This window comes from Gavialis gangeticus, unplaced genomic scaffold (assembly GCF_001723915.1).
Source record: "Gavialis gangeticus isolate Ggan-Ray unplaced genomic scaffold, GavGan_comp1, whole genome shotgun sequence".
Classification (NCBI taxonomy): domain Eukaryota; kingdom Metazoa; phylum Chordata; order Crocodylia; family Gavialidae; genus Gavialis; species Gavialis gangeticus.
The window spans coordinates 48,299,055-48,324,166 of record NW_017729030.1 but is presented as its reverse complement, the minus strand read 5'-3'; the positions used below and the strand labels follow the sequence as shown (position 1 = coordinate 48,324,166).

The window sequence follows — 25,112 nt, the reverse complement described above, 5'->3', positions numbered from 1 at the left end:
TTCTGTTAAGTGCCTAAGTTTTATATTTATGCAGTACCACTGTTGCCAGGCATTGCACAATTATTGGTCACAAAAATATCTTGAGTGTAATGCTGATTGAAATGTGGATTCATGTGGATTAAGAGTCCTGAATCTCAATATTAGAATAGTATCACTGTATGAAACCCAGGCATTCAGTTAATTTGTTTAACGTCTATAAGTCCTAATCTTGAAAGAAGATACTGGAAGTTTCCCATTACTATGTAGGAATTTCTTTTACTACTTTGGATAGTTATCTTTATCTTACAAGTTTGCCATGAGAGAGATCCCAGAAGAGAAACATGGAAGGAGAATTTAGATAGAAGCCTTAAGCAGGTATCATTTTTACTTGAATATAAGATGAGGTCTTCCTCCCCTGATCAGCATAAGGAAAAAAGCTCCTCATCTTACATTTGTATACAAGGAAACTTCATTAAATACATTGCCTATCATTTAACTGTGGCCAAAAACTGCTGTTTAGTAATAGAAACCAACTATGAAGTTGATTAAGTGCTGCCAACACTCAGCATAACTTTAAAACACACAACCCATACTGGGAAAATATACTGATGGGGCCTTTTTTTTTGGCCCTTAAAGCAGTGGGTGGCTGGTTCTCCCCCCTCCCCCCCCAGGAAACTGGCACAGGGGTACCTCTGGGTCTGGAGGTACTGCAATAGTAGGCCAGCACCAGGAGTGCCAGAGCCAGACCTGATACCCTCCCCTTGGTGCCAAAATTCTTCATCTTAGCCCAAAGGCTGGGATGTTGATGGGAACCTTTTATGTGTATGTGTGTAGCCCTTAAAAAAATGGTTGTGTTCTCCTTCTGCAGGGAACTGGCACCAGGCTTGGAGGTATTGCAATACCAGGCCAGCACTGGGAGAGTCAGAGCCAGCCCCGATATTCTCCCCTTGGTTCCAGAAAATGTTAAAGTTCAAGTTACAAAGTTCAAAGCACAAAGAAACACAGAAAGACCCAAGCAGGGGCCTACATAGTAGGGAATGGGAGTAGGGGTGGGAATGCAACTAAGTTACATATGAAACATGCAGCCAATTAAGCTAGGGGGAAGAGGTGGGAAGGGGGAAAGGAACACAATGATTACAAAGCAGAGAATATACAGGAGGCTACACACAACAATACTACATTATAATAGAGAGCTGGTTTGGAAAACACCAGGTACAAATAACAACATGCAGGATACAATTGCAGGGAAGGAGAAGAGTCCAGGATTAAAAATCTTTGGAGGCAGTTTGGTGCATCAGGAGTGGTCAGGGAATGATAGGACCTACCAAAAGGATAGGATAGCACAGTCCATACTTGAATAAGGTGTACAATAATGGCCATTGTGTTCAGACCATCTCAGCGATAACTTTTTTTCAAGTCATGGTGAGCCACTACACTGAGTACATTTCAACTTCCTCTTTACTCCTACAGCTGAGTACTGCCTTTCTTTCTCATTTCCAATTAGTTCTTTTTCTTCACCAGCTTTAACTGTCTGGGAAACATCACTGATAAGGTCCCCAAAGAGTTCACCCAGAAACCCTTTGTTGTCCCCACTGTCAGCCTGTCACATTTGATTAGTGTGGTCCTGACCTCTATGAGGTGAAACAGGACCAGGTTGCCCTACGCCTCATCTGCATATACATTTTGGAGGAACCCTGGAATTGTGACAAGAACACCTTATTCCAGTCATGAGTGGGGGGCTAATTAGCACATAGATCCTTTCTGGGAGGTATCTGAAGTACACTTACATACTGAGCAATGCTGAATTGTGGGGTTACCATAGCTTGAAATGCTGTTGTGTCTTCTGGGGCCCATCCCAATGAACTGTATGATAAATCACGAGCTGTTTGATTTTGGTCTGGGCCTCTTGAAGGCTCAGATCAAATGTAGTGGCTTCTTAACCTGGCAGGGGAAATACTATGTATCTGTGTTCATGAAAGCAGTTTTCCTGATCCATGCCACAAAAAAATTGCTTTTCTGGTGTGGTTCAGTACCCACCAAGGTTCAGTGGCTTTAAGCCCAGTTTATGGAAATTAGTCTTCTCTCTTGCTTGCTCCAAGGGCCTTATGGCTAAAGACAAGCAAAATGGGGAGGCATCTGAACCCCAATCTTCTGGGCTTGGACTGCAAGTAGGATGGAGTTTAGCCAAAAGTTTTGGAAACATTTGAAGCCCCCAGGTGTGGGTGGAGGATGTTTGCCAGTAGTAGAGCCACTTATGGTTCTGGACTTTGGGATTTAGAACTAGTTTTAGCTAATTTGACCTCAGATACAAACTTAAAACAAACAAACAAACAAAACTTCTCCTGGTGGTGATTGTAACCTGTGTGAAAAAGAGGGACACATATTTAAAGAGTGTCCCAGAGCCTATGTGAATGTGGGAAAGGGGAAAACAAGAGAAAGACCCCAGAAAGTGAGCCACCTCCCCTGTAATGCCCAACTGAGGCCAGGAAGGTAGAAAGAAGCCACCCTCTCCCCCCTGCACCACAACCCACTGCAACAGAAGGGGCTGGAACATAGAGGAAGGGGGTGGAAAACACCCCAGGAAGGGAGGGGACAGGAGGTGAACCTCTCTCTAAGAAAAACCTGAACCCCAGAAAAAGTGATAGCCTTGAGAAGAATAGTGGAGGAACTCCAAAAACAGGAGGGAAAGGATGAACTGGCTGTAGAAATGAAAAGGAGTTAGGAGAAAAGGAGGCCCAAAACTCCAAAGAAGGCAGTCTGTAAAGAACCCCAGAAGACTCTTGGAAAAAATTATCAAAGAGACCATTCTTGACAAACTGACTGATGGCAACATCCTGAGGGATAACCAGCACAGGTTTCTTGTGGGTAGGTCTTGCCTGACCAATCTCATCTCCTTCTATGACCATCTCCTTATATCACCTGGACAAGGGAGAAGAGATTGACATCATATATCTCGATTTTAAAAAAGCCTTTGATCTGGTATCCCATGATCATCTCATAGAAAAACTGTCCAACTGCAGCCTCAGCTATATCACAGTCCATCCTTGGGCCTATATTCTTTAACATCTGTATTAATGATGTGGACATTAGTATCAGAAGTGGACTAGTCAAGTTTGCCGATGACACCAAATTTTGTGGTAAGGCGTCCACACCCGAGGACAGGATGGTGATCTAGGCTGACTTTGACAGGCTCAGAAAATGGGTGGACAAAAACCTGATGGCATTCAGCACTGAAAAATGCAAGGTACTCCACCTTGGGAAGAAAAACCCATAGCATGTTTATAGGCTCGACAGTGCTATGCTTGCAAGCACCATGGCCGAAAGGAACTTGGGGGTCATGATTGACCACAAAATGAATATGAGCCACCAATGTGATGTTGCAGCTGGTAAAGTGACCAAAACTCTGGTTTGCATCCATAAATGCATCTCAAGTAAATCCCAGGATGTCATTCTCCCACTGTACTTGGCCTTGATGAGACCGCAGCTGGTGTACTACATCCAGTTCTGGGCTCCAGAATTTAAAAGGATGTGGAGAAGCTTCAGAGAATCTAGAGGAGCGCCACACACATGATGAGAGGGTAGGAGAACAGGCCTTATGATGAGAGGCGGAGAGCCATGGCACTCTTCAGCCTGGAAAGGCGCAGGCTCAGGGGGGACCTGGTGGCTGCCTACAAGTAAATAAGGGGTGTACATCAGGATCTAGGGAAATGCCTGTTCACCAGAGCGCCCCAAGGGATGAAAAGGTCAAATGGTCACAAAATCCTCCAAGACCTTTTCTTGGCAAGCCTGGTTCCAGAGAAAGCAACAGGAATACCTCAACTGCAAGTTGCAGAGCCTGCGCAAGCAGGCAGCTTGGGTTGGGACATGAGGGAGGTGAAGACCCAGATCTGGGCCTGCTACAGGGAACAGGCCAGGAAGAAAATCTTCCTGGCCCAGGCCCTCTGGGTGGAGGAGGAGGAAGAGTGGCCTGCTTATTTTAGCAAGATAAAGGAAACCAAGAAAGAAACAATGACCAGCCTGGTAGATGGAGTAGGAGTGGAGCACCGGTCAAACGAAGGGATGCTGGAAACGGCAGTGGTGTTCTACTGGGAAAATGTACTACTATACATGGCATGACCAGAGGACCCCAAAGCAATGCAGGACTGCCTGCAAAGGCTCACATGGGTCCTCGGGGTGGATGAGAGACAGAAGCCAGTGGAAGGTAGACTCTGGAAAAGATCAGTACAATGCTCCACAGCTTCCAGACCAGTAAGACTCCTGGGGCAGATGGCTTGCCCAAGGAGTTCTATGTTGCTTTCTGGGACCAGATGGGCCCAGACCTGCTGGAGGTCTTTAAAGACTACCTGCAGGTGGACCACCTGGGAGTATGAATGGAGGAAGGCCTCATAACCCCTCTTTACAAGAATGGGGAGAGGCAGGACTTGAGAAACTGGTGCCCAATTACATATACTCCTGAACCTTGACTATAAACTAATGGCCAAAGTCTTGGTCAAGCATTTTAAGTCTGTTATAGGTGCAGTGATCCACAAGGACCAGTAATGCATGGCGCCAAGGCAACAGATCCATGATGCCCTGATGCAGCTGTGAGATGTGCTACAGTACCAACGGGAGAGGGGACAGAATGTTGCTTTGCTGAACCTCAACTTGGAGAAGGCCTACAACTGGGTATCCCATCACTTCCTACTGGAAACATTAGGAAAGATGGGAAGCAGGTTTTTGTCCACCCATCAGGTGGACAAAGCAGGTTATTTGACTGCAGCAGCAGGGGAAAGCGGATAAGTGGTCCCAGGCCCAATGTGGGAGAGAAGATGGCCCACCGCTTTGAGGGAGCAGCGGGACCCGGCCAACCCGGTGGCGGCAGGGGAACAGGAGGAGTGGGCTCAGAGTGGGCTCAGAGCCAATGCGGAGTGGAAGTGGAGTGGGCCCAGGCCTGAGGGAAGAAGCCAGCCTGCCACGGCAGTGGAGGGAAGGGCCTGAAGCCTGACACAACAGCAGTTGGAGACGAGAAGGAGCGAGCCTCTTCCCCCCACTTGGGCCCAGGCCCACTCCCCAGCACCCCACCTTCTTCCTCCATCGGCTCTGAGCCTGTTCCTCCTGTTCCCCCACCGCTGCCAGGTCAGCCTGAGCCCACTGCTCCTCCCACTGTGGCAGGCTGGCTTCTCCCCTGGCTCGGGCTCGGTTCTCTTCCCACCCCCCCCAACGTGGGGCCCGGGTCCGCTCCTGCCCTCCCTTCCCCTCTCCTTGCCCCACTGCTGCTGCAGTGTGCCCACTATTCCCCCAACCCACATCAGGCCCTGGGTCCCGCAGGTGGCAATGACAGAAGGGGGGGCAGGCCAAGGCCAGAGCCGTGTCCTGGCGCTCCCCCCACCACGGCATCCCAACCCCGCTCTTGCCCTGTAACACTGCCACTGTCACCTGCAGGGAGCGGGGGGGAGGCGAGGCCAGCGCTGTTCCATCCACTCCGTTGCCTCTGCCTCCAGGGAGTAGAGCGGGGAGGCAAAGCTGGCCTTGCTGCCCCCGCTCCATCCCCTGTGTCCCCACTATCATGGTGATGCTCTACTGGCTGCCAGATCCTACTGGCACAGTTGTTCGCACTTTGATTGTGTGTCAGCCAATCAGAGCATGAATAAAGCATTATGGACAGACAGACAGACTTAGGCTTTTAAAATACAGTAAAAGCCGCGTTATCCAGCATCTTACAAACTGGCATGCTCTATTAACTGGCAAGTTGGCTTGTAAGGTAAAAGTGAAACTGGAAGTGCCCACCATGGCACTCCTGGTTTTGCTGAGCCCCCACAGCCCGAGGCAAAGCAGCCTGCATGAGGCCCCCCTCCCAGTCCCCCGGCACACTGATGCAGTGGGAGAGGGGGTGACACGGTAGGAGGGGCAGCGGCACACTGGATACGGCAGGAAAGGCGGTGGCCTAAACAGGCAAAGACACTTGTTCGGGCCTCTCAGGTAACCAGCATATATGGTTACCTGGCACCCCCAATTCCCTATGGGTGCTAGATAACAAACCTTTTGCTGCATTAGAATTTATTTATTTATATAGAAATAAATATTTTTGAAAAAAACGTGGGTATGTCTACATGTATAAAAAAAATAAAAATAAGGCACTTTTCCTAATGTGCGTGGTTTTTAAGTGGTAGTTCATGTGCAGTCGCCTATTTTACTGCACATTAGCCTAATAGCATGTGTTTTTACATGATGCTTTAATGTGCAGTAAAATAAGAAACTGAGCTGAGCATTAATGCACCCAGTTTGCATTATATATAAGTAGGTATAAAAGTGCTTTTTAAAAGTGTGTTTCTGGAGTACTTGTACTAAAACTTGTGGCAGTTTCAAAAAAGATAAAATGCACCAATTCTGAATTCTGAATTACTATGGGTATCAAGTATATGGGTACCCATAGTAATTTGCCTATATGCCAATTACTACATGTATGTTAATTTCAAAGCCAGTATTATCAAATGTACCCCTTATTTCTGTATGCTCAGGGGGAATAGAATCTGACAGCAAGGAGAGGAGAAGGGGCTTCAGGAGGAAGAAAGTGTGAAGAGAGGGCAAGGGGGGCACCTGACCTTCCCCGCCTCCTGCCCCAAGATTTATTTTCACTGCTGTAGCAGAGAGTGGGAGACAAATTCAAGGCAAACCTCTAATAATTAGATTCTATACCTGGGAAATTATAACAAATGTATAATTTTTCCATATATAGGATCTATTTTTGTGGGACTGTATTATATTCAGGGTCATCTTATATTAACTAAATTCGTTAAAGACCTTTCTCCAAACTGTTTGGTTTTTTTTTAAATCCATGCTTACCCATATAACACCCAAGTTTTTGCATTCATGATATAGTCTCCTTCCTCTTTGGCTTGGAACAAGATGTAGTCTTCCCTTTCAAACTGATATTAAAATGCTTTTTTTACTCAGCTAATAGTGTCTGAATAACTGCACCAGTGGATTTGATTTATTTTGGGGTAAATATGTCCCAGATAGAAACTTTAAGATGAAACTTCCTTAAATATGATACTGCTGAAGAGAATTAGAATGCATACATTAATTAATGGAAAAATCATGTGGCATAGGACATATAAAAAAATCCTGGAACATACTGAAAATACATTACTAAAAGCAGCCTAATCAGATTACCACCACCTTTTGGGAAGCTTTGATATAGCAATATATATAGATAGATATGATATAGATATGCTATAGCAATATAGGTATAGAGTGTGTGTGTACACACACACACGTGCGTAGGTTTAACAGAGTCTGTAAACACCCATCTCTACTCTTTATAGCATGAGTCTCTTTGTCTTAGGGGCTGGTATAAGACACGTAGGGGCCCTTTTAGTTTTCAACTTTTATCATTCCAGGTCCAGTGTCTTTGCATCTTACTTCTCTAAAAGACTGAGAAGGTGAGTTGTACTCTTGGCTGCTCATTAATTTAAAATAAGATGGGGGCATGTCCTCGCAAGCGCACACGTGCGGTTTGCAGTGCCTCAAAGCAGTTTGAGGCACTGCAAACCACACACAGTGCACATGGAAGTATTCACCGCACTGCTAAGTTGCCGTGTGACATGTTTTTTTTCACCAGGTGATCCTGGTGTAAAAAAAAACGCTGTTAAAAAAAGCGGTGTGACATACATGGCAGCAGTGTGCACTGCCAGAAACTGGAGTCTGGCCAGCCAAAGGTATGCTCTGGCTACCAGCCAGGCTCCAAGTGGCTGGATCACTGCAACTGCTGCCCCAGGAGGCCCCCAACACTCCAGGTAAGGCTGCTGGGGCCGGCACAGGGCCTGGCCCCAGCCTCCCCTACTCCACCTGGGACATTTTCCCCGCACCAACCCCACATGCAGGGGCATGCACAGTGGCAAAAAGCAATGGCACAGATTTGTGCTGCTGTTATTTTTGCCACAGCAGACACAAGCCATGATATATAGCAAACATATCCATGATATAATCAAGGTTGCATGACAATTAGTTTTCTGTTTTGGGAAATTATGATGAGATTGTGTAAGGAAGTATAAAAGGCAAAGCATTTCTATATTGTGTATGTCTCAATGCTGTGTGACACTTGCTAATTTTTATTTCTGATTATCAAATTCATGCTGTTTTGTATTAAATTTACATAGTCAGCATTCTGCAGGTGAGAATCAAAATGAAGCCAGCAAGTTTAATTAATCTCTGTGTATTACACATGCTTTCCTATTTATCATTCAGAAGATCAGTTATAAAATTTTGAAGTTTTAACATGAAATCATAAAGTTTACACGTAAAAAAATGTATGACTGAACAGAAGTGCAGAGACACATGATTGGAGCTTCTGCACAGTACTACCACACAAATAACAATGTGTGAACATATGGCGACATGTTTGAGATGCACCTTTCAGGATTTCACTTGGTTGAGATTTCATAGCAAAAGACTCATGTCACTCTGATCTTGAATTTTTAGTATGCTTAATTATTGGGAATACAGAAGGCAGGTTAGATAAGATAATCATAATGCTGGTCGGTCTGCTACGCAAAGGAGTATGAAGGTGTAGAGTGTTTTTATCAGTACATAAACCCCAGAACATCATGAATGGAGAACAGGTTTCCATGCAGACTGACAGTGTTGTGGAATGGGAGGACCTTTGGCTCTGGCCTTCCACTGTTTCAGTCAGTCATCTGAGTTGATGTACCTGGAAAAGTCACTTGTATGAAATATAAGGTTGGTGCAGAATAGTTGCTCTTTGGCCCCAAAGAGTGGAAACCAAAAACCAGACTGTGAGTATAACTCCACGGTGACCTACCGGGGGGCAATTTAAAGCCACAATTAATCCCTTTCCCCCCTTTTTGAAATCTCAATTGCTTCTTTTTTCTACTTTTCATAGTAAAACTTTTCTCTGGTGTAGTTAATTAAACATAACCCCATTTCTTTCAGGACATTAATGAAAACAAAATATGAAACTAAATCAGTTTTGGCCCTGCAAGCCAGATGAATGGTTCAGGGCTTGTCCACAGAACAGATAGGTACCATGTGTAAGGATCATGCCCCAAACTGACCCTGCACACCCACATTGGGCAACATGCTGCCCCCACCCTGCCTGGCCCCACATGCTAGGATATAGTCATACACAGTGGGATTGGACCCTGAGTCCCCACCCAAACCCCACACACTGGAATTGAGTCTAGCACTCTGGCAATGGTCCTTGGGGCCTTACATTGCCCCTTGAAGAGCCCTGCATTTGTAGATTAGGCCCTGTGCCATCCTCACTCAGCATCATACACATTGGGCCCCACACTCCGGAATCAGGTCCTGCACACTGGGATTGAACCCTGCACTGCCCTGTGGGTCTGATCCAATATGCTACCCAGCCTGTAGGATTCCCCATGTGTCCAGAAATTTGGCAGAAGCAGAGCAGTGGCCCTGAAGGCCAAATGACATAGCACCAGGAGCCAGATCCAGCCCATGGGACAGGGGTTGAGCACCCCTGAACTAAACAATTAATATATGCTGGGCGTGTCTATACATGCATTAATGTGCCATTGCTACTGTGCATTAAGTACCTCTACTATGAGGTATTAATTAAGCGAGCAGTCGCTGGTGCTACTGTGCAGTAGCAAAAGTGCATGGTCTTTTCATGATGCTTAATGCACAGTAGACTTATTCTACTGTGTATTAGCCCATTAGAACAGCTTTTGCCATGGTGCACTAATGCACAGTAGAACTAGTCTTGTGTATATGCGCCCACTATCTTCTGTAGTTAATCTTTTTGTTTAAAAAAATCTGCTACATCTGATACTCAGCTATAGAAAAAGTCTGAAATATATTTTGTGGGAAAAAAAAACTTAGAATTCATTTGAGATGATTTGATGCCAACAACTGAACTTTTAATATGTATTGAAAAATGGAGTAGTTGTACTAATACAAGCCCATGAATTTTATTTTTGACAAAACTACGTTTCAAACTCAAAATAGGCCTGATTTAACTGAAAAACAACCTTTTTGAGTAAAAAAATATGTGTTTATATGGATTTCCACTGAAATTGGGGAATTTCAGTTTCATAATGACATATAAATATGTATACATTTTGAAGGTTTTCTCATTTTGATTTCAAGTATTTTGCATAGCTTGTATAATTACCATGACAAAGCAGGCTCAAAAAAGCATTTTATAATAGGTTATGAGTAAAGTATTAAAATTATGATTAAATTAATTTCTTAAATTTTAAAGTCATGCCCTGATCCAGCAATGCATTTCTTTAAGGAAATCCTTACATTTCAGTGTGTTGATTTCTCTGGAATGATTCATATATTTAATATTAAGCATGTGCTGAAGAAGTTTGCTGCATCAGGACCTTAACAGATATATGGGAGTAAGGGAGAGGTTTACAATCCAGGCAGCAGATCTTAAGGAATCTGAACAATTATGCTTTGACAGGCAGACGAATAACTTGAAAAGCTAAAACATTGCAATATGCCAGTTTATACTATAAAACCTGGAGCTTGCTATTTCATTGCCAGTAGCAGTTTGTTTTGCTGTTTTGCTTTCAGCTTATATATTATTTCAAAGCTGATCAAAAGAATTGGTAGGGAAGTGTGAAATAAATTGTACTTCTAAACAAATCGATTTAACATTCCTTAGTGCTTTAAGTGATTTTAGTAATATTAATATTTAAAATATTTCTGTCTGAAATCTTTTTATGACTACATATAGCAATAATGGCCACCATTTCATTCTCCTGTTTTTCATATTAGAATATTACACAGTAAACATTGTAAAAATATTGTCTTTTAGCATTGAAATGGATGCACGTGGTTTCAAGTGTTTATTTGCATGTAAATGACTCAAGTTATTTTCAGTCAATAAAAATATAGTATATTAATCCATTTACTAGATTTCTTATAAAGGTTAAGGTTTTAAAATGCAAGGTTTTCTAAGAATGAGAATGTTACTTTCAGCTTTCATTTCTGCATAGAAACATTTCATTCTTTAAACAGCTTTTAAAGTATCTTTTGTTTTATCTCATTTTTTTCTGTCTATGTTTAGATAACTTGATATTTTTAGTTATTTTTCCAGGAAAAAATATAGGTATGTAAAACTACTTTGTGGGTAAAATAAAGATATCAGTAAGTGTTAAGTAGAATATTTATAGACGCTTAGTAGTAAGAAGTTATGGGCATTGAAGCATGCACATGCATAGACTATAACATTAGGGTCTTAGGAGGCTACAGCAATTTGACAGCCAGGTATATTAGTGTAGACACAGTACTGTGATAAAAGCAGTCCAGACATCTGGATCACAGTGGTGCTCTACAAAGGCATTTCTGAACAGTTCATGTATTTGTACTTACCCAGGTCTCCAGTCTTTTCCACCCCTCTCGCATTGTTTCCTTCTCCGCCTCTGCCTGTCTTTGTCTTTTATGTACTTGAGGAATCTCATTTTTCCTCTACAAGTCACCTCCATCTGCTTATGTGTCAGCGTGGCCCTTATGCCACACATCATATTGAGGAATTCTCAAGATGAAGGGCTCTATTCTCATCACTACCTCTGTCTCAGCACTGTTTCATGCTTGTCACTGCTCAGCACTCAGCGCCACACTGGCTTGTTTTGTCAATAACCATTTATTTGTTGCTGGAATAGTAGCAACCATTACATCTGACCTCCCTGTTTCATCAATTATGGATAGATTATTGGATGTGAACATCTGCAAAAGCTTGCTGTTGAACTCACCTCCTGGCTGGGATTAGATAAAGTATTAAACTGTTGTTTATTGTCAGGCCAAAACTCTACTGGGAAGCCAGGGAATTCCAAGACTAGCAGACCCCCATCAGCAAGCACCAAAAATTGTTTAGTATTGCCACTGTTTCCCATAAGATCATAGCCATTTATTATTTACACTTATTACTGGTTGTTATAACATACTTGATAAAAGCTCTTGGCAGGCATCGCATTTCCAGCCATTGTCACATCTGTCAGGATGGAAAGGATACATAAACTGTTTTTTCCTCTTATATCATTATTAAAGGGTAACAGATGAAGCTTCTTCACTCCAGATTGTTATACCATACTTTATTTTGAAGAAATATGTCCACAAGGGCTGGTTTGAAAACATTACATTCTGGTTCTAAATAAGGGTTACAGCAACCTTTGCCAGAATAATGGCTTATACAGTAAAGGTTTCAAATTCTACAAAAATAACATACTGAAATGTTTGCTTTTTGAGGCTTGTATTGAACTCTTTAATTAAGGAATTGCTTGGGTTGTTTAATCAGACCTTATACAAGGGAAACTAAGGAAACTGTAAAGCAATAAGCACATTGCTACAAAACTGTTGGAATGAAGAATTGGAATTAAGGAACTGGCGTTAAGAGTTGCTGTTTCTTCTGATGGAGATGCAGAAAATCATGAAAAAGAAAAGTAGAAGAGAAAGAAGGATGAGGGGAGAAGTAACAAAAATTAGACTTTAGATAACTACCTATTCCACTTTTTTTTTTTTAAGGCCTCAGTAAAGCAGAAGAACAAGCATGTGAATTAATTCCTGGCCCCCTTAAAGTCAGTGAGAATACAGCCATGGAATAAGTTTTTGTTGTTCAGTGACTTGTCATTTGCATGCCATCAATTAAATTCTAAATATAATACATATAGTAATATACATTACATACGCACTAGACAGAAATCTAAGAAATGCATGCTTTATATTAATAGATCATCAAGATATTTGTAAATTATTCTTCTTTCCAAAGCTGTAATTCTGCAATCAATGAACTAAAATGAATAACTTGGAGCATGTGGTTTCAGTATGCTCGTTCACATACTGAAAATTTCCCACTTAAAATTTCCCATATATGTTTTTTAGGACTGGGGTGAGAGATCGTAAATTCTTTGGGGTAGGTACCCAAGTTTCATGTATGCTTGTAGGGCCAAGCAGAACATGACCTTGATTCTGCTAGGAGACAACACATGTGTACTACCACAAGAAATACACTAAATAATAAGAATAATTTTTGCTGATTGCCATTTTACTTCGCCCACTTTGCATTTTAGTCGGTGTAGTCATTCAACAAGGTCCATGTAATGAAATCCATCTTCATATTTTGCTTAGATCCACTTCACGTAGGTATAAAGGCATATCAACACTCAAACTATGATGATGGATACAGTATGGATAGATGAAAGCCAGATGAACACCAAAAATAAATTTATCTGAGGTAAAACTGAGTAAGAGCCACAATACTTGACTCCAAAAACTTGAACATAATTCCAAATAAAATCATACGAGCAGAGTATCTATTTTTATCTTACTCTAAGCAGAGTCAGTATACTCTGTGTGTATATTCTGATATAATTTGTGCCCTGTTGATCCATATGCAGAGAGTATCTCATTCATAACAAGGGGGCAAGCCAGGGTCAGAATGACATATGCCACTCCCAGCCCCATAGGGAATCTGAAGAAAAATTAATGCAGCCTGGGGCTCTGGTAGCTTTCCTGTAGAGCCCTTCTGTAGTGTGAAATGTCCATCGTAAATGGACTGGTAGGAGCAGCTGCAGCTGAAAACTGCAGAACTAGAGTAAAAGCATGTCTTCGTTAGTGCAATGTCACTGTTTTTGTCAAATTATCTCACCACCAAAAAGGTTTAGGGACCAACCCCTTTTCCTTCTATGGTGAATATTTAAACTCCACCCCAAACCAGTAACAATTCAAGAAAACTGAGAGGGAATTATTAGTGAATTATTCTTCCTGTGATCTGAGTCACAGCTCTAGATACAGTAATTTAAAAAAATAGTATCAACAAAATATAAAGTTCTTTGACACACCTTGAAGTGAACTCAGTGTGTTGCAGGTTAAAATGCCTATGCAGGTCCAATATATCTCTCTCAACCAAATTATATGTGTATGGAAGACTATTTACTGCATGTCAGAACAACATGCTTTTCCTGAAAGTGTACAAGAGGCACTAAGTGATATGAGATCAGGCATCTCGCCCCCACTTGCATTGTCTGTCTACCAACACCTATTGTTGGCTCCAGTAAAATATTCTCAGACGCTGCTGCCCATTCTGGGCCTTAGCCTGTTACTGCAGTGCTTGTCAGAAATCATTAGCTAGTGATCTCTTTGACTAATGTTGCGGTTGATTGTCTGAATCATGTTCAAGAACTGTAAATGAGGCAGAAGCATCTTTACTGCTCACCAGCTGTGAAATGAGTGAACAGAGTTAAAGTGTCAGAAATCAAAATAAATGTATTTCCAATAACATTTGACGACAATTTCAAGTGCAAAGCTGGAAGCAGAACTGGATTCTGTGTTTTTCTAAGTTATAATAGCATAGATCAGTAACATTCTGTCTCTTTTTTGCCAGAGCAATATATTTTAGCAAAGTGATAAAATATTGGTAGCAACATTAATCTTTTGTTAACTTGGATTTTTTCAACATAAATTCTTGCCATAGATTCTCACTTTCCACTCCATTATCTCCATACATTCATATCAAGTTCTAACACAGCCTACTTCCTTTTCTGAGAGATACCAATATATACCCATTTTGGCATTATGAAAGAGAAGGCAACCTCCTCCATGGAATTGTGGTTTGCATCAGTGGAACTCCACTGAAGTCATTGAGGAGCCAATCTAGCCCATGCTGCATATGTCTACATATTCATTAATGCATCGTATGGCGCATTACGTTAGTACCTGTTATTACTAACTTTAACTTATTACAGGTACTAACGCAATGTGCCATAATCAGTGCTACTATGAATTAGCACAGGTGAATGCTTTTTAAGTGCTGCTAATGTGCATTAGACTAAATCTAATGTAGATATACCCACTGACTACTTCTACGGACTATTGTTCAGATGAAGAAATTTTCCAATAAAATTCATAAGGCACACCCTCCTTTGAACATTGGAGAGCATATGAAATTTTAGCCATACAATTCCTAAAGATGTCAGTAGGACTGAAGGGTCTAAAATCATTCTCTACATGGGTACTTACAACTTTTTTGTTTAGGAAGATATATTTTATTGGGAATAACATTCATACTGATAATTCTCTGAAGCCTAAGGGTATGTTCATTTGTTTTGTTTAAATAGTTTTACAAGTTTGGTAAATGATAATATATTTGGTTCTTCTGTATTGAGACATTTGTTAATAAATCACAAGCTTTCATACTAATTCAGATCTAAAGATAGACAAGAAGGGATTCTAGCTATCTTATAACCTATATTTGGTTCTGCTGTGTTGAGCAAAGACATTTGTTAATAAATCACAAGCTTTTATACTAATTCAGAGCTAAAGATAGATAAGAGGGGATTCTAGTGATCTTATAACCATAACTAATATTTCATTTGACAAAGACCATGAAAAGACTTTGCATCTTGTAATCCCTATTTTAAAGATGTAAGTGATATACAGACATTGTGCTTGCACTCTGCAATAGTGTCAGAGCAGGGTCTCAAACTTAGGTGTCGCGTCACAGGTGGGGGACCCTAACCCACGTGCTATTATGGCCGCATCCAGATCAGCATGGATATTTTTCATTGGAGACTGCTGTGGTGCATGTGGCATGTATGGCACAGGCATTCACTGGAGACAAGTATTTCAGCACACTTTGTGCCACTGCTGCTTGTCCCTGAGGAATGTCTGTGCCGTGCACACTCTGCTGCACAGCAGGTTACCCCAGGTGGGGTAGAGGAGGCTGGAGCCAGCAACTGTGCTGGCCCCAGCAGCCTTATCTGGGATTCTGGGGGCCTCAGGGAGCTGCAGCCACAGCACTCCTGCAACTGGGAGCCTAACCAGCAGCTGGAACATGGCTGTGGCTGGCCAGGCTCCAGTTTTGGGTAGCAAGTGCTGCTGCCACATACATTGCCCAGCTTATTTTTGGTATGTTTTTTTTGACCCCAGGATGTCCCAGAGTCAAAAAAATCCCCCATGCTGCAAGGTAGCAGGGTGGGGCACTGCAGACAGGTCTGCTGCGCCACATACCACGCGTCCACACTTATCTGGACATGGCCTATGGTTTTATATTAGATGTTGAGCAGAAATTCCATCCTGGCCATTTTCTAGTAAAAGGTTTGTCAAAATGGGTACGTTCCTAATCAAATCTCTAGTATCAATAAATCAGCATTCCCCAATGAAAACAGATGTCATTAGGAATGTTCCAACCAGCTCTAAGTAAGAATGTGATACTTCCTTGCACTCCCAACATTAAAAAAAATTGAATCATTGGGGCACTGGCAGACTATTTTAGAAAAGTAATCTTGTGTTATATATATATCAAACATTTACAATTCAACAGTGCAGTGGCATATAAGATGTCTTGTTTATAATCTCTTCATAATTGTACCCTTCACTTCTACCCTGGTAAAACACTTCAGAAATCTACATATTTAAAAATGATTTACTCCTAAATCAATTTGGTGAAAAATAGAACAGGAAAACATACAAATGTAAGCAAAAATGTGAAGATGTGTATAGCTGAGATTTGAAAGTAGATGGAAAGATGATAGGTCTGCATCCCAAAAGGATAGAGAGAGGTAATTCCCATGCCAAAAATAACAAGAATATGAAAGGCATAAAAGATGGAGTTGTAACTAAACAAGCAGAAGCAGCAGGAAAGGGAGAATGAGAGAGAGAGAGGGGCAGAGTGTAAAGCTGGCAGGAATAAGACTGGAGTTTTAGAACTCAGGTGAGTGACTTGTGGACTATAGTGAGCTCTTTGAGGATGAAGAAATGTCACATTTCTTTGCACGTGAATAAAGGTGGAGTCACACTATTGTTTATGTTCTGAAGTCTCAAGAACTAGCACTCGGAGAGGTCAAAGACTTGCAGTAATCCAAGTGAGAGGAGGGAAAGTGTGAATAAAGGAAGATGGTGTTCAGATGATAATTTATTCAGGTATTATTGTGATGTGGAGAAGATTGAATAGGAGAAATAAAGTTCAAGGTGAACGATGAGTCCAACTTTACGGGTAAGGAAGGTAGGAATAGAAAATTTCTCTCACCTATTGTATGACACTGTTCTTTTATACTACGTGGGGTCAAATTCCAGTCCCTTTTCCCTCTGCATCCTGGAGTCTGACTTTTAAAAAACATTAACACTATGGAAAATGCAGTTCCAAGCTGCCTCTCTATATTGCTCTGAAGATGCCTGCATCAGGGCAACTCACCATGTATCCTGGGGTCTTTCTGTCATACTCAAGATGTCTGCATTTTTACTCCTCCTCTGTGGTGCTGGTAGATCACTATTAGCTTCAGTCAATGTGTGCAGGACACATAATATTACAACTCCCTGCTCTGATCTACCATGAGATTTTCCTGCCACATCCCAGGAGACAAGAAAAAATCTTTGTCAAGAAAAGAAATATGTTTTATTTGAGCCTGCTTTATTAACGTATAACATTAATGCTTTTAAGTCAGATAGTAGGAAGTTGAAACTTTATTGCTGTCATAGGATAAGAAGAGATTTTTGATAAAATCAGTGCCACAACTCTATTTTTTCCTTCTTCTAGGTATACTTTATACTTTCTTTTTAGAAAGTGCAAAGGAAATAGAATATAGCTGTATATTCTTATTTCAAGAACTGTGCAGTAATACAATCAATTTGACTGTACACTGAGTATGAACTCATTCCACTAGATTTCAGAAGTTCAGAAATATCAACCTTTACCTGAAAATGTAGAGATGATGGATCTAGAAATATCCAGTTAATGCATTTCAGCAGTCTGCTTTTCTCAGACCTTTGTATGCAGAGCAATTTTTTTAAAACATACTTTAAATGCCTCCAGTAACTCCTAAACTCACAAAATCCTGCCTTTCATTCTTTTGATTATTCACTAGGAAATTCATCAGTCATATTCATGCAGGTATGCAAAAAAAAATCGTGTTATTGTATATTAGCAGTATGGATAATCTTGTATATCATCCATATCATTTTGTATATATAATACATATATCATTATGTATATATAATCATTATATTATCATGATATATAATATAATCAGAAGAATGTATTTACTTTTACCTCAAGTAAAGGAAAGTACCACAAGTTATGTTCAACCGGTTGCATTGCATATGTTACCAGAAAGAGAGTTCCACAAAAATAATATAGTAAGATTCATTTCTTCCTTCTTCCTGTTTATGATACAGATGCTAAATTCTATGATGTTTCTATCTTGCAGTAAATGTACCTAAACACACACAGACTATGTGGCCCTTCAGCCCTAATTACTTATCTGTTCCATGACTGCCTTACCATCATCACAGAAGCCCCTTTACTCTAGACAACCATGTCCTTAGCACAGATTGGAAAAAATGGCATATAAGCCCTGCTTTCTACAAAGTATGCTACTATCAGGATGGAGCAACTTCCATGAGAAGGGCAGTTTAAACTCCAGTATATATGAACAGAAGGAATAAACCTCCAAAGACAGAAAGAACATAGGTCCCCTCACCATGGTCCACCTCGGCTCCTTTTCTGGTGTTTGATGCTTCTTCATACTTGCCCACAGTTGTAAAACTTACTTGGTCCCCCAGCTCTCTCTCAGACATTTCTCATCCTCTGCTTATGTTAGACATGGCCTTCTGACTCAGCCACATCCTTTATCTATTGCACTGACTCATCATCAGCCTCTCCACTCAGCTCTGACATACTTTTATCCACCATCCTACATTACTAGCGCCTCAGTAACTCCTTGCCATGTTCTAACTAGTTACATTCACTCTGAAGTGAACTTGGGTTCATGAAAGCTTGTGCTTGTTCTTGTATGCATGCACTTGCCCATGCTCTCTCTCTCTGGAATAGATATGTTATTTAGTTAGTCTATAAAGGTGCATATCTACCCTGCCTTCTGACTGACTTTAGTCTAATACAGCTCTCCTCTACCTTTCCCCACTCTACGCCCCACATTACTAACCTCCCACTCATCCCGTGAACTTTATTACCCATTGCCATCTGCTCAGACTACTGCTATCTCATTCAGAGATATGCAGGATTTAGACAGGCTGTGCTTTTTTTGCTATGATGTGGAATGCCCAGCAGCTGTCTCTCATGCAATAACCCCATCATGGAGTGATGATAGCAGGGGACTGACTTCCAAGGGAAGTCAGCAGGGATCCCTTTTTTCTTTTCATTTCCTGGAGGGACTAAGTCTCTCAACATTTATTTTACAGTATATCTAGATGGGTGGGTCAGCCATGCCATCTGTATAAAATCCTTTATTGGGTGGTAGTGACAGGGAGCCCAGAACAGTAGGCCATGAAGGTCCTGAAAACTCTAATCTCACAGTGGGTTCAACCAAGCAAGAGTTCCAAGATGATGCTATTAGGCCTTATCACCAGTGTCTCTCATTTTCTTTTTCATGTCATCTCACTTGCATCAATATCGTCACTCTACAATTACCTTCAAAACACAGGAAGCAATATTGCTAAATGTTGAAATTGTCAGTGAGGCACAATGCACATTAATAAATTTTGCTTTTCAGTGCCTGCATAGCTTGAAGGACCCCAAACAGGAAAAATGTTCACAGAGCAGTGATGCTCCTACCCATTTGCATGCCAATGCATAGACATTGAGAAATTTGAATGGGGAAAGTAGTAATAAAAGTACTGTATGCTTGGCGCACAGAAATTCCTCTTTGAACCAGATACTTTACCACATAAAAAGAATTAAGCTCTTAATGAAAGTGCCCTATTCTCTGCCATAACATAAACTGCCAGGTCCAGGTCCAGGTACTATGGGTTGGAGAGGGTACTGTTGTGGGTCTTGAGGCACTTCCCATCCCCCTTGAAATCTGGTAAATGACATTCACTAATCCTTTCTTGGAAATGTGCAAAAAGGATTTCCATAGATAGTCTTCAGAGATTTCCTGTTTTCTCATGTGTGTAATAGGTTGGGTCAAGGAACAAAGAAGGAGGGAGGAAGGAAAGGGATTTCATTTTATATGCATTCTCTCCTCATCCCCATTGGAAAAATATATGGATGAAAAGGGAAATTATGCAATACAGGTGATGCCAGTGTTAAATTAAATTAAGATCATATGTTTTTCTGTGGCAGCTGTAATCCTTTGATTGCAAAAGAGGTCATATTAATGGAGTACATTCAAAACAAGTATTAACAAATTGCTTGTGTGCAGGAATAATTAGGAGTGCAGATAGTGAGATGATTTACAATAATCTTTTTAAGAGTAAGCTTAAACTTAAATTTTTAATCTACCAGTTATTCAGTTTCATTTATGCATTAAGAGTTGTATCAAAAGAGTTCTCACAGTGGCAGGTTTAAAGAAAAAGAATGTACATATAAGTGTATGGTGCTAAAATATACCATAAGTGTATTTGGAGAATGCAATCTTCAGAGATCAACTCACAGATTTCTATAAAATATGTAAATCCCTTAAAATCTATTAAATTATAAATAAGGAAAGTATGTTGTGGATCATGGACTATTTGTTTTTGTTTTTTTCTGTAATGCCAAAATATGAAGATTTAAATATATTGGGTATCACTGTGCTAATTATTTGTAATTGGTGTGTGTGTGTATAAGTGAAATACTGTGTCAGACAAAAGTGGTTATAGAAAAACTATTCTTGTTATAGATAATAAAAATGCCATATAATCATATGAAAATAGCATTACTTTTGCATCGTTTGTGGACAGACTGACTCTAAATCAAAAGCAGAAATGTCTGATGCTATGTTTGTTTGTTTGTTTCCTTTCCTGTCCCCACAGAATCTGAACACCTACATAGAAATTTCCACAGCACTCTGTGATATGGATGGCCTAGGTAGAGCATATCAGGCTATAGCCAAGGTCCTGGTAAGGTAGGTTAGCACATCCTTGTCTTGCTGTCAGTACAGACTCATTCAACTGTGAAAGACTTAAATTGTTAGAGGTCTGTCGCTTCCCATTACTGACTGCTTAAATTTTAAGCAGTGCCCTTCCTACAGTAAGTGACCCTTTCATTGTAAGTTATTTTAAACCAGCCCAGTTTTTTAAAAGTGTATGATCAAAGCTTTTCTTTACCTCTAAACCATGATCTCTCTGTTGTTATTTTTGTGGAGTTTTTATTTTTGAAAAGTTTAGAAAAGGCCTTGCTGAAAGATAGAAATCTCAGTATATTTTATAGGTTAAAAAGCAGAAAGCCTAAAAAAATACAGTATGCTTCACTAAGTGCCTCAGCGTAACCTTTCTAGAACTTTTTGTAAGGAAAGTTTCCATTTAATGTTCTACATCCCTTTTTCCTTGGAGACCTTTGTGTTTTGAGCACATAATGATAAAATATTTGTTACAGATATGGTTCTAGTCTTGCTCTATCATTTCAGTTAGGAATTTGAATCTTAAAAAGCTTATGCAAAATAATTACTTTAAAATCAGAACTGAGCTTTTTACAAAAAATCATTGATACAATAAAATCCAGGGCAATTAACGTATGATCAATAAAAGGAGCTTCAGTGTTAAGGTTTATGGCTTATCCTTGACTCATCCTGTAATGATGAGCATATATGATTCATGCTGTAGAATGGCAAAATGTTTAGAGACTCTTCCTCTTCATAAAATTAACATTTATAAAGGAGAGAAGCAACTGTAGCAGGTGGGAGTGGAGAAGAGAGGCTGGTCAGACAAAGCTTACATTTTCTTTCCCATTCTGAAAGTATTCAGGGAACAAAGTCAAGCAGCTGCTTTATTTTTTTTTGAGACACATGGTACATTTTTTTCAAAAGTATTTTTAAGTGATGTAAGTACAAATTCACAAAAGAATTTGGCATTGTGACACTGGGCATTGTGGCACTTACTGTTTAGGTGCCTGACTGCCATAATGCAGACAAGGTTCTGTCGGTAGAGGTGATACCTCTTATTAGACCAACCAAATAGTCAGAAGAATTGTTCTTTGAAAGCTTTTGGGCACAAATACCCTTCTTCGGACAAGATTTTGGTTTTAAGTGTGTAAGTTACGTTTTTAAGTGTTTGTGCCCAAAAGCTTGCAACGGACAATTTTTCCAGCTATTTAGTTGTCGAATACAATATATCACGTCTACCCAAAGAATCTTGTCTGCCTATATCCTTAGACCAACACGGCTACAACCAACAACCCTGACTTCCATAATGGAATCCGTAGCCCTAAGATGCATGTGTAGACTCCATGTGCAATGTATGACGAAAGTTAGGCACCTCAGGCTCCACAAAAACAGCACACACTATGGCATGGCTTCAGCTAGCCAAGAGGAAATGTTCAGACCAGGGTTGTGCCAAAAATCCTGCCCCTGTCTTCAGGCAGTCTCTCCACTTGGGGGACACAGTCCAAAACCATCTCCTGAAAGTAGGTACTGTAAAGGGTTTTTTTAAATGTAAGCAGAGGGTCCCTCTTTTCTTTGAAAATAAAGAGAAATCACCTCCAAGGAAACTTCTCTACATACTTAGCAACAGACTATTCTAGGTTTGATGAGGGAGTGAATCTCATCCCTTCCTTGTAAAGCTGTTCTATTTTGCAGAAAAATGAAACATGAATAGGAAGGAGGGGAAGAGGGTGAGAGAGAGGACATGACTCTGTAGTGACGTGGCTAGGGCACTCAGTTGGTGATGGGAAGTCCTGTGTTTCAGTCTATTTCAGTATTTTATCCAGTGACTGTTTAATGTAGAATGCATAAAAAAGCCCTTGGATTAGGGACTAAAACTCAGGACTCCAATAATTGTCCTAACTACTAGGCACAGAAATATTCTCTCTCCCTCTTCTTCTTTTTGGCACCATGGATTTTTAAGTCTTTTCATCAAGGAGAAACAGGAGGAAATGAAAGAGGTGCCAATATCACCACCACCACCTATCCTAAATACAGTGTATAATCTAGTAGTAAGTACAGGGGAGCTGTAGGCTCGACTCTTCTCAGGCAGAGGTAGGAATTTAAACCAATTTCCCCATGTGTAAGTTGGGTGCTCTAAACATCACACCACTGCATAAACAAGGAAGGGAAAGACTGTGCTTTGAAGTGGCTCAGTCCAACCCCAATCCAACAGGTATGCTCAGAAAATGTCTACCAAGTCAAACCTCTCAGGCTGCACTGGAGATATGCCAAGTTTATGGATCCTGACAGGACTCTGCTTTCAGATATACAGTGAGCTACTCAGTCCTCTCAAAACTGAGGCATTACTGGTCATACCCTGAAGTAGAACTTTAAGTACCTAGGGAACTTTCATGGCAAAACCTGGTGTGCTACAGACTTTAGATGTCTCTAGATTTAGGGAGCACCTTAGAAGGATATTTAAGGTCGCAGTTTGGGACATAGGCTTCTAAATTCTACTTATGTCCCACTTTAAGAACATAAATTATATTGTCTTATCCTACATTTCCTTGAAAGTTAACACTAGTGAGCTGCCCAAACACCTTTGTGGATCTGAGTCTTAGAGCACATTTGAAACTTTTAACCCTTTACCTTGACTACTAGCCTCCTAGGCTGTGTCCATGTCAGCATGAACATTTGTTTCCTTGGAGAACACCCGTGGCATGCACCCTCTGGTGTGCAGCAGGTTACCCCAAGTGGGGTAGGGGAGGGTGAGGCCAGCCCTGGGCTGGCCCCATCAGCCTTGCCTGGGGTCCTGGGATCCTTCTGGGGCTGCAGGAGTGGTGATCTGCCACTTGGAACCTGACCAGCAGCTGAAGTGTGGATTTGGCTGGCTAGGCTCTGGTTTTGGGCTGCACACACTGCCCCTGTGTGCACCGCTCTGCTTTTTGTTGCATGGGCTTTGTGTGACCCTAGGATCTCCTGGGATCAAACCCCCCCACCCTGTGCTGCTACCTTACAATGTGGAGACCACCAGAATGTGCAGTGTCTAATGCTGCAGACATGTCTGCAGCTCTACATACCACACAGCTGTGCTCATCTGGATGTTTCCCTAAGGTATATGCAAAGAGTTGGTCAGGGAGGGAGGAAAAACCCTGAGAAGTCCTGCTAACTAAATAGTAATAGAAATGCAACCACTGGCAGATTTGTCAGTGAAATACTGGGAGTGTACAAGTGTTGATTCTTGTGAGAGAGTTTCTCTTGCAAAGGTGATCTTCCAGGTTGAGACATGGAAGATCTTTTTCCAAGAGGGGGGACATTTCTGCCCAGAGAAATTGAATGAAAACCTGTATGCTTGTAGTTTCTACTGGGAGAGCTGCAACTCTTCTGGTAGAAATGTAACCCGTGTACATGGCCACTGTTATTGTTCAGAAACCAACACCTTAATGCAGTGTTGAGAAATTAGTGATTCATCAAAGTGTCAACTGAACTATAGGTAACAGCTCCACAGATTTTATGTTTGCTATTGATGTTAATTTATGCTGTTGAGCCTGCTAAATCCTTTGTTTATTGCACCCAAAGGACTTATAGCACATAGGAACTCCACATAGTTTAAACACGATTGGATAAATTACCTTAGCCACATACAAGACTGTATGATGAACCAAGGTGCTTATTCTGTTAGATTTTTACCCAAAGTCTCTGGCAGTCTGCCTTTCTAAAAAGTTTAGGTCTAAGTAAGTCATGAAAGGCCCTTCCATTACATGTGATATATATCTACCATCTGTGCTTATGAAGTTTGCCAAAATTAGATAATGATGGTAGCAATGATTCTCCAGTAGGGTAGTGTGGAATGCTGGAGTGCCATGATATCCTTTTAAGTGTGCCACACAATATTAACTTTGTTAGTTGTTAGTTGTGCAAAAATTCACAGGATCAACTTAGAGATTTCAAATAAGAAGTCATAGTGTCAAAAACATTCCAATCTGCTAAGGTCTTGTGAGTTCTTTGCAAAAAAAATTGCTATATTATTTTTCTGGAATTAAAAAAATGATTGAAGTCTAAGAGCAGGCATTTCCCGAGGCGTGTCCCGAATCAAGAAAGGCTGAGAACCATTGGGCTGTAGACTAAGGTAAAAAGCAAATGTACTTTTGATAAAAAATTTTGGGAAAGTCCATGCATCACTTTCTGTGTGAAATATAGTGTAAGGAGTACTACTTATTAGGGTTGTGCAAAGCTTCGGTCACTGGCTCAGTTCAAAGAAGATTCAGTCTGATTAAGTGGCCAAATCTCCAAATCGAAATTGAATCAATAGATCCTTTGATCTCTCTGAGTTGAATCAGAACCCTCCAAATTGATCTAGAGAGATTC

The 25,112-nt window shown here is 41.0% G+C and overlaps 1 protein-coding gene across 2 annotated transcripts in view; it reads left to right on the top strand.

The window, feature by feature from the left end:
- Positions 1 to 25,112, top strand: part of TTC29 (tetratricopeptide repeat domain 29) — a 242,579-nt gene that overhangs the window by 101,077 nt on the left and 116,390 nt on the right. For both annotated transcript variants that reach the window (XM_019522168.1, XM_019522167.1), the window contains one exon: positions 20,698 to 20,789. In XM_019522168.1, coding sequence (XP_019377713.1) covers positions 20,698 to 20,789 — 92 coding nt within the window. The remainder of the gene's footprint in view (positions 1 to 20,697; positions 20,790 to 25,112) is intronic.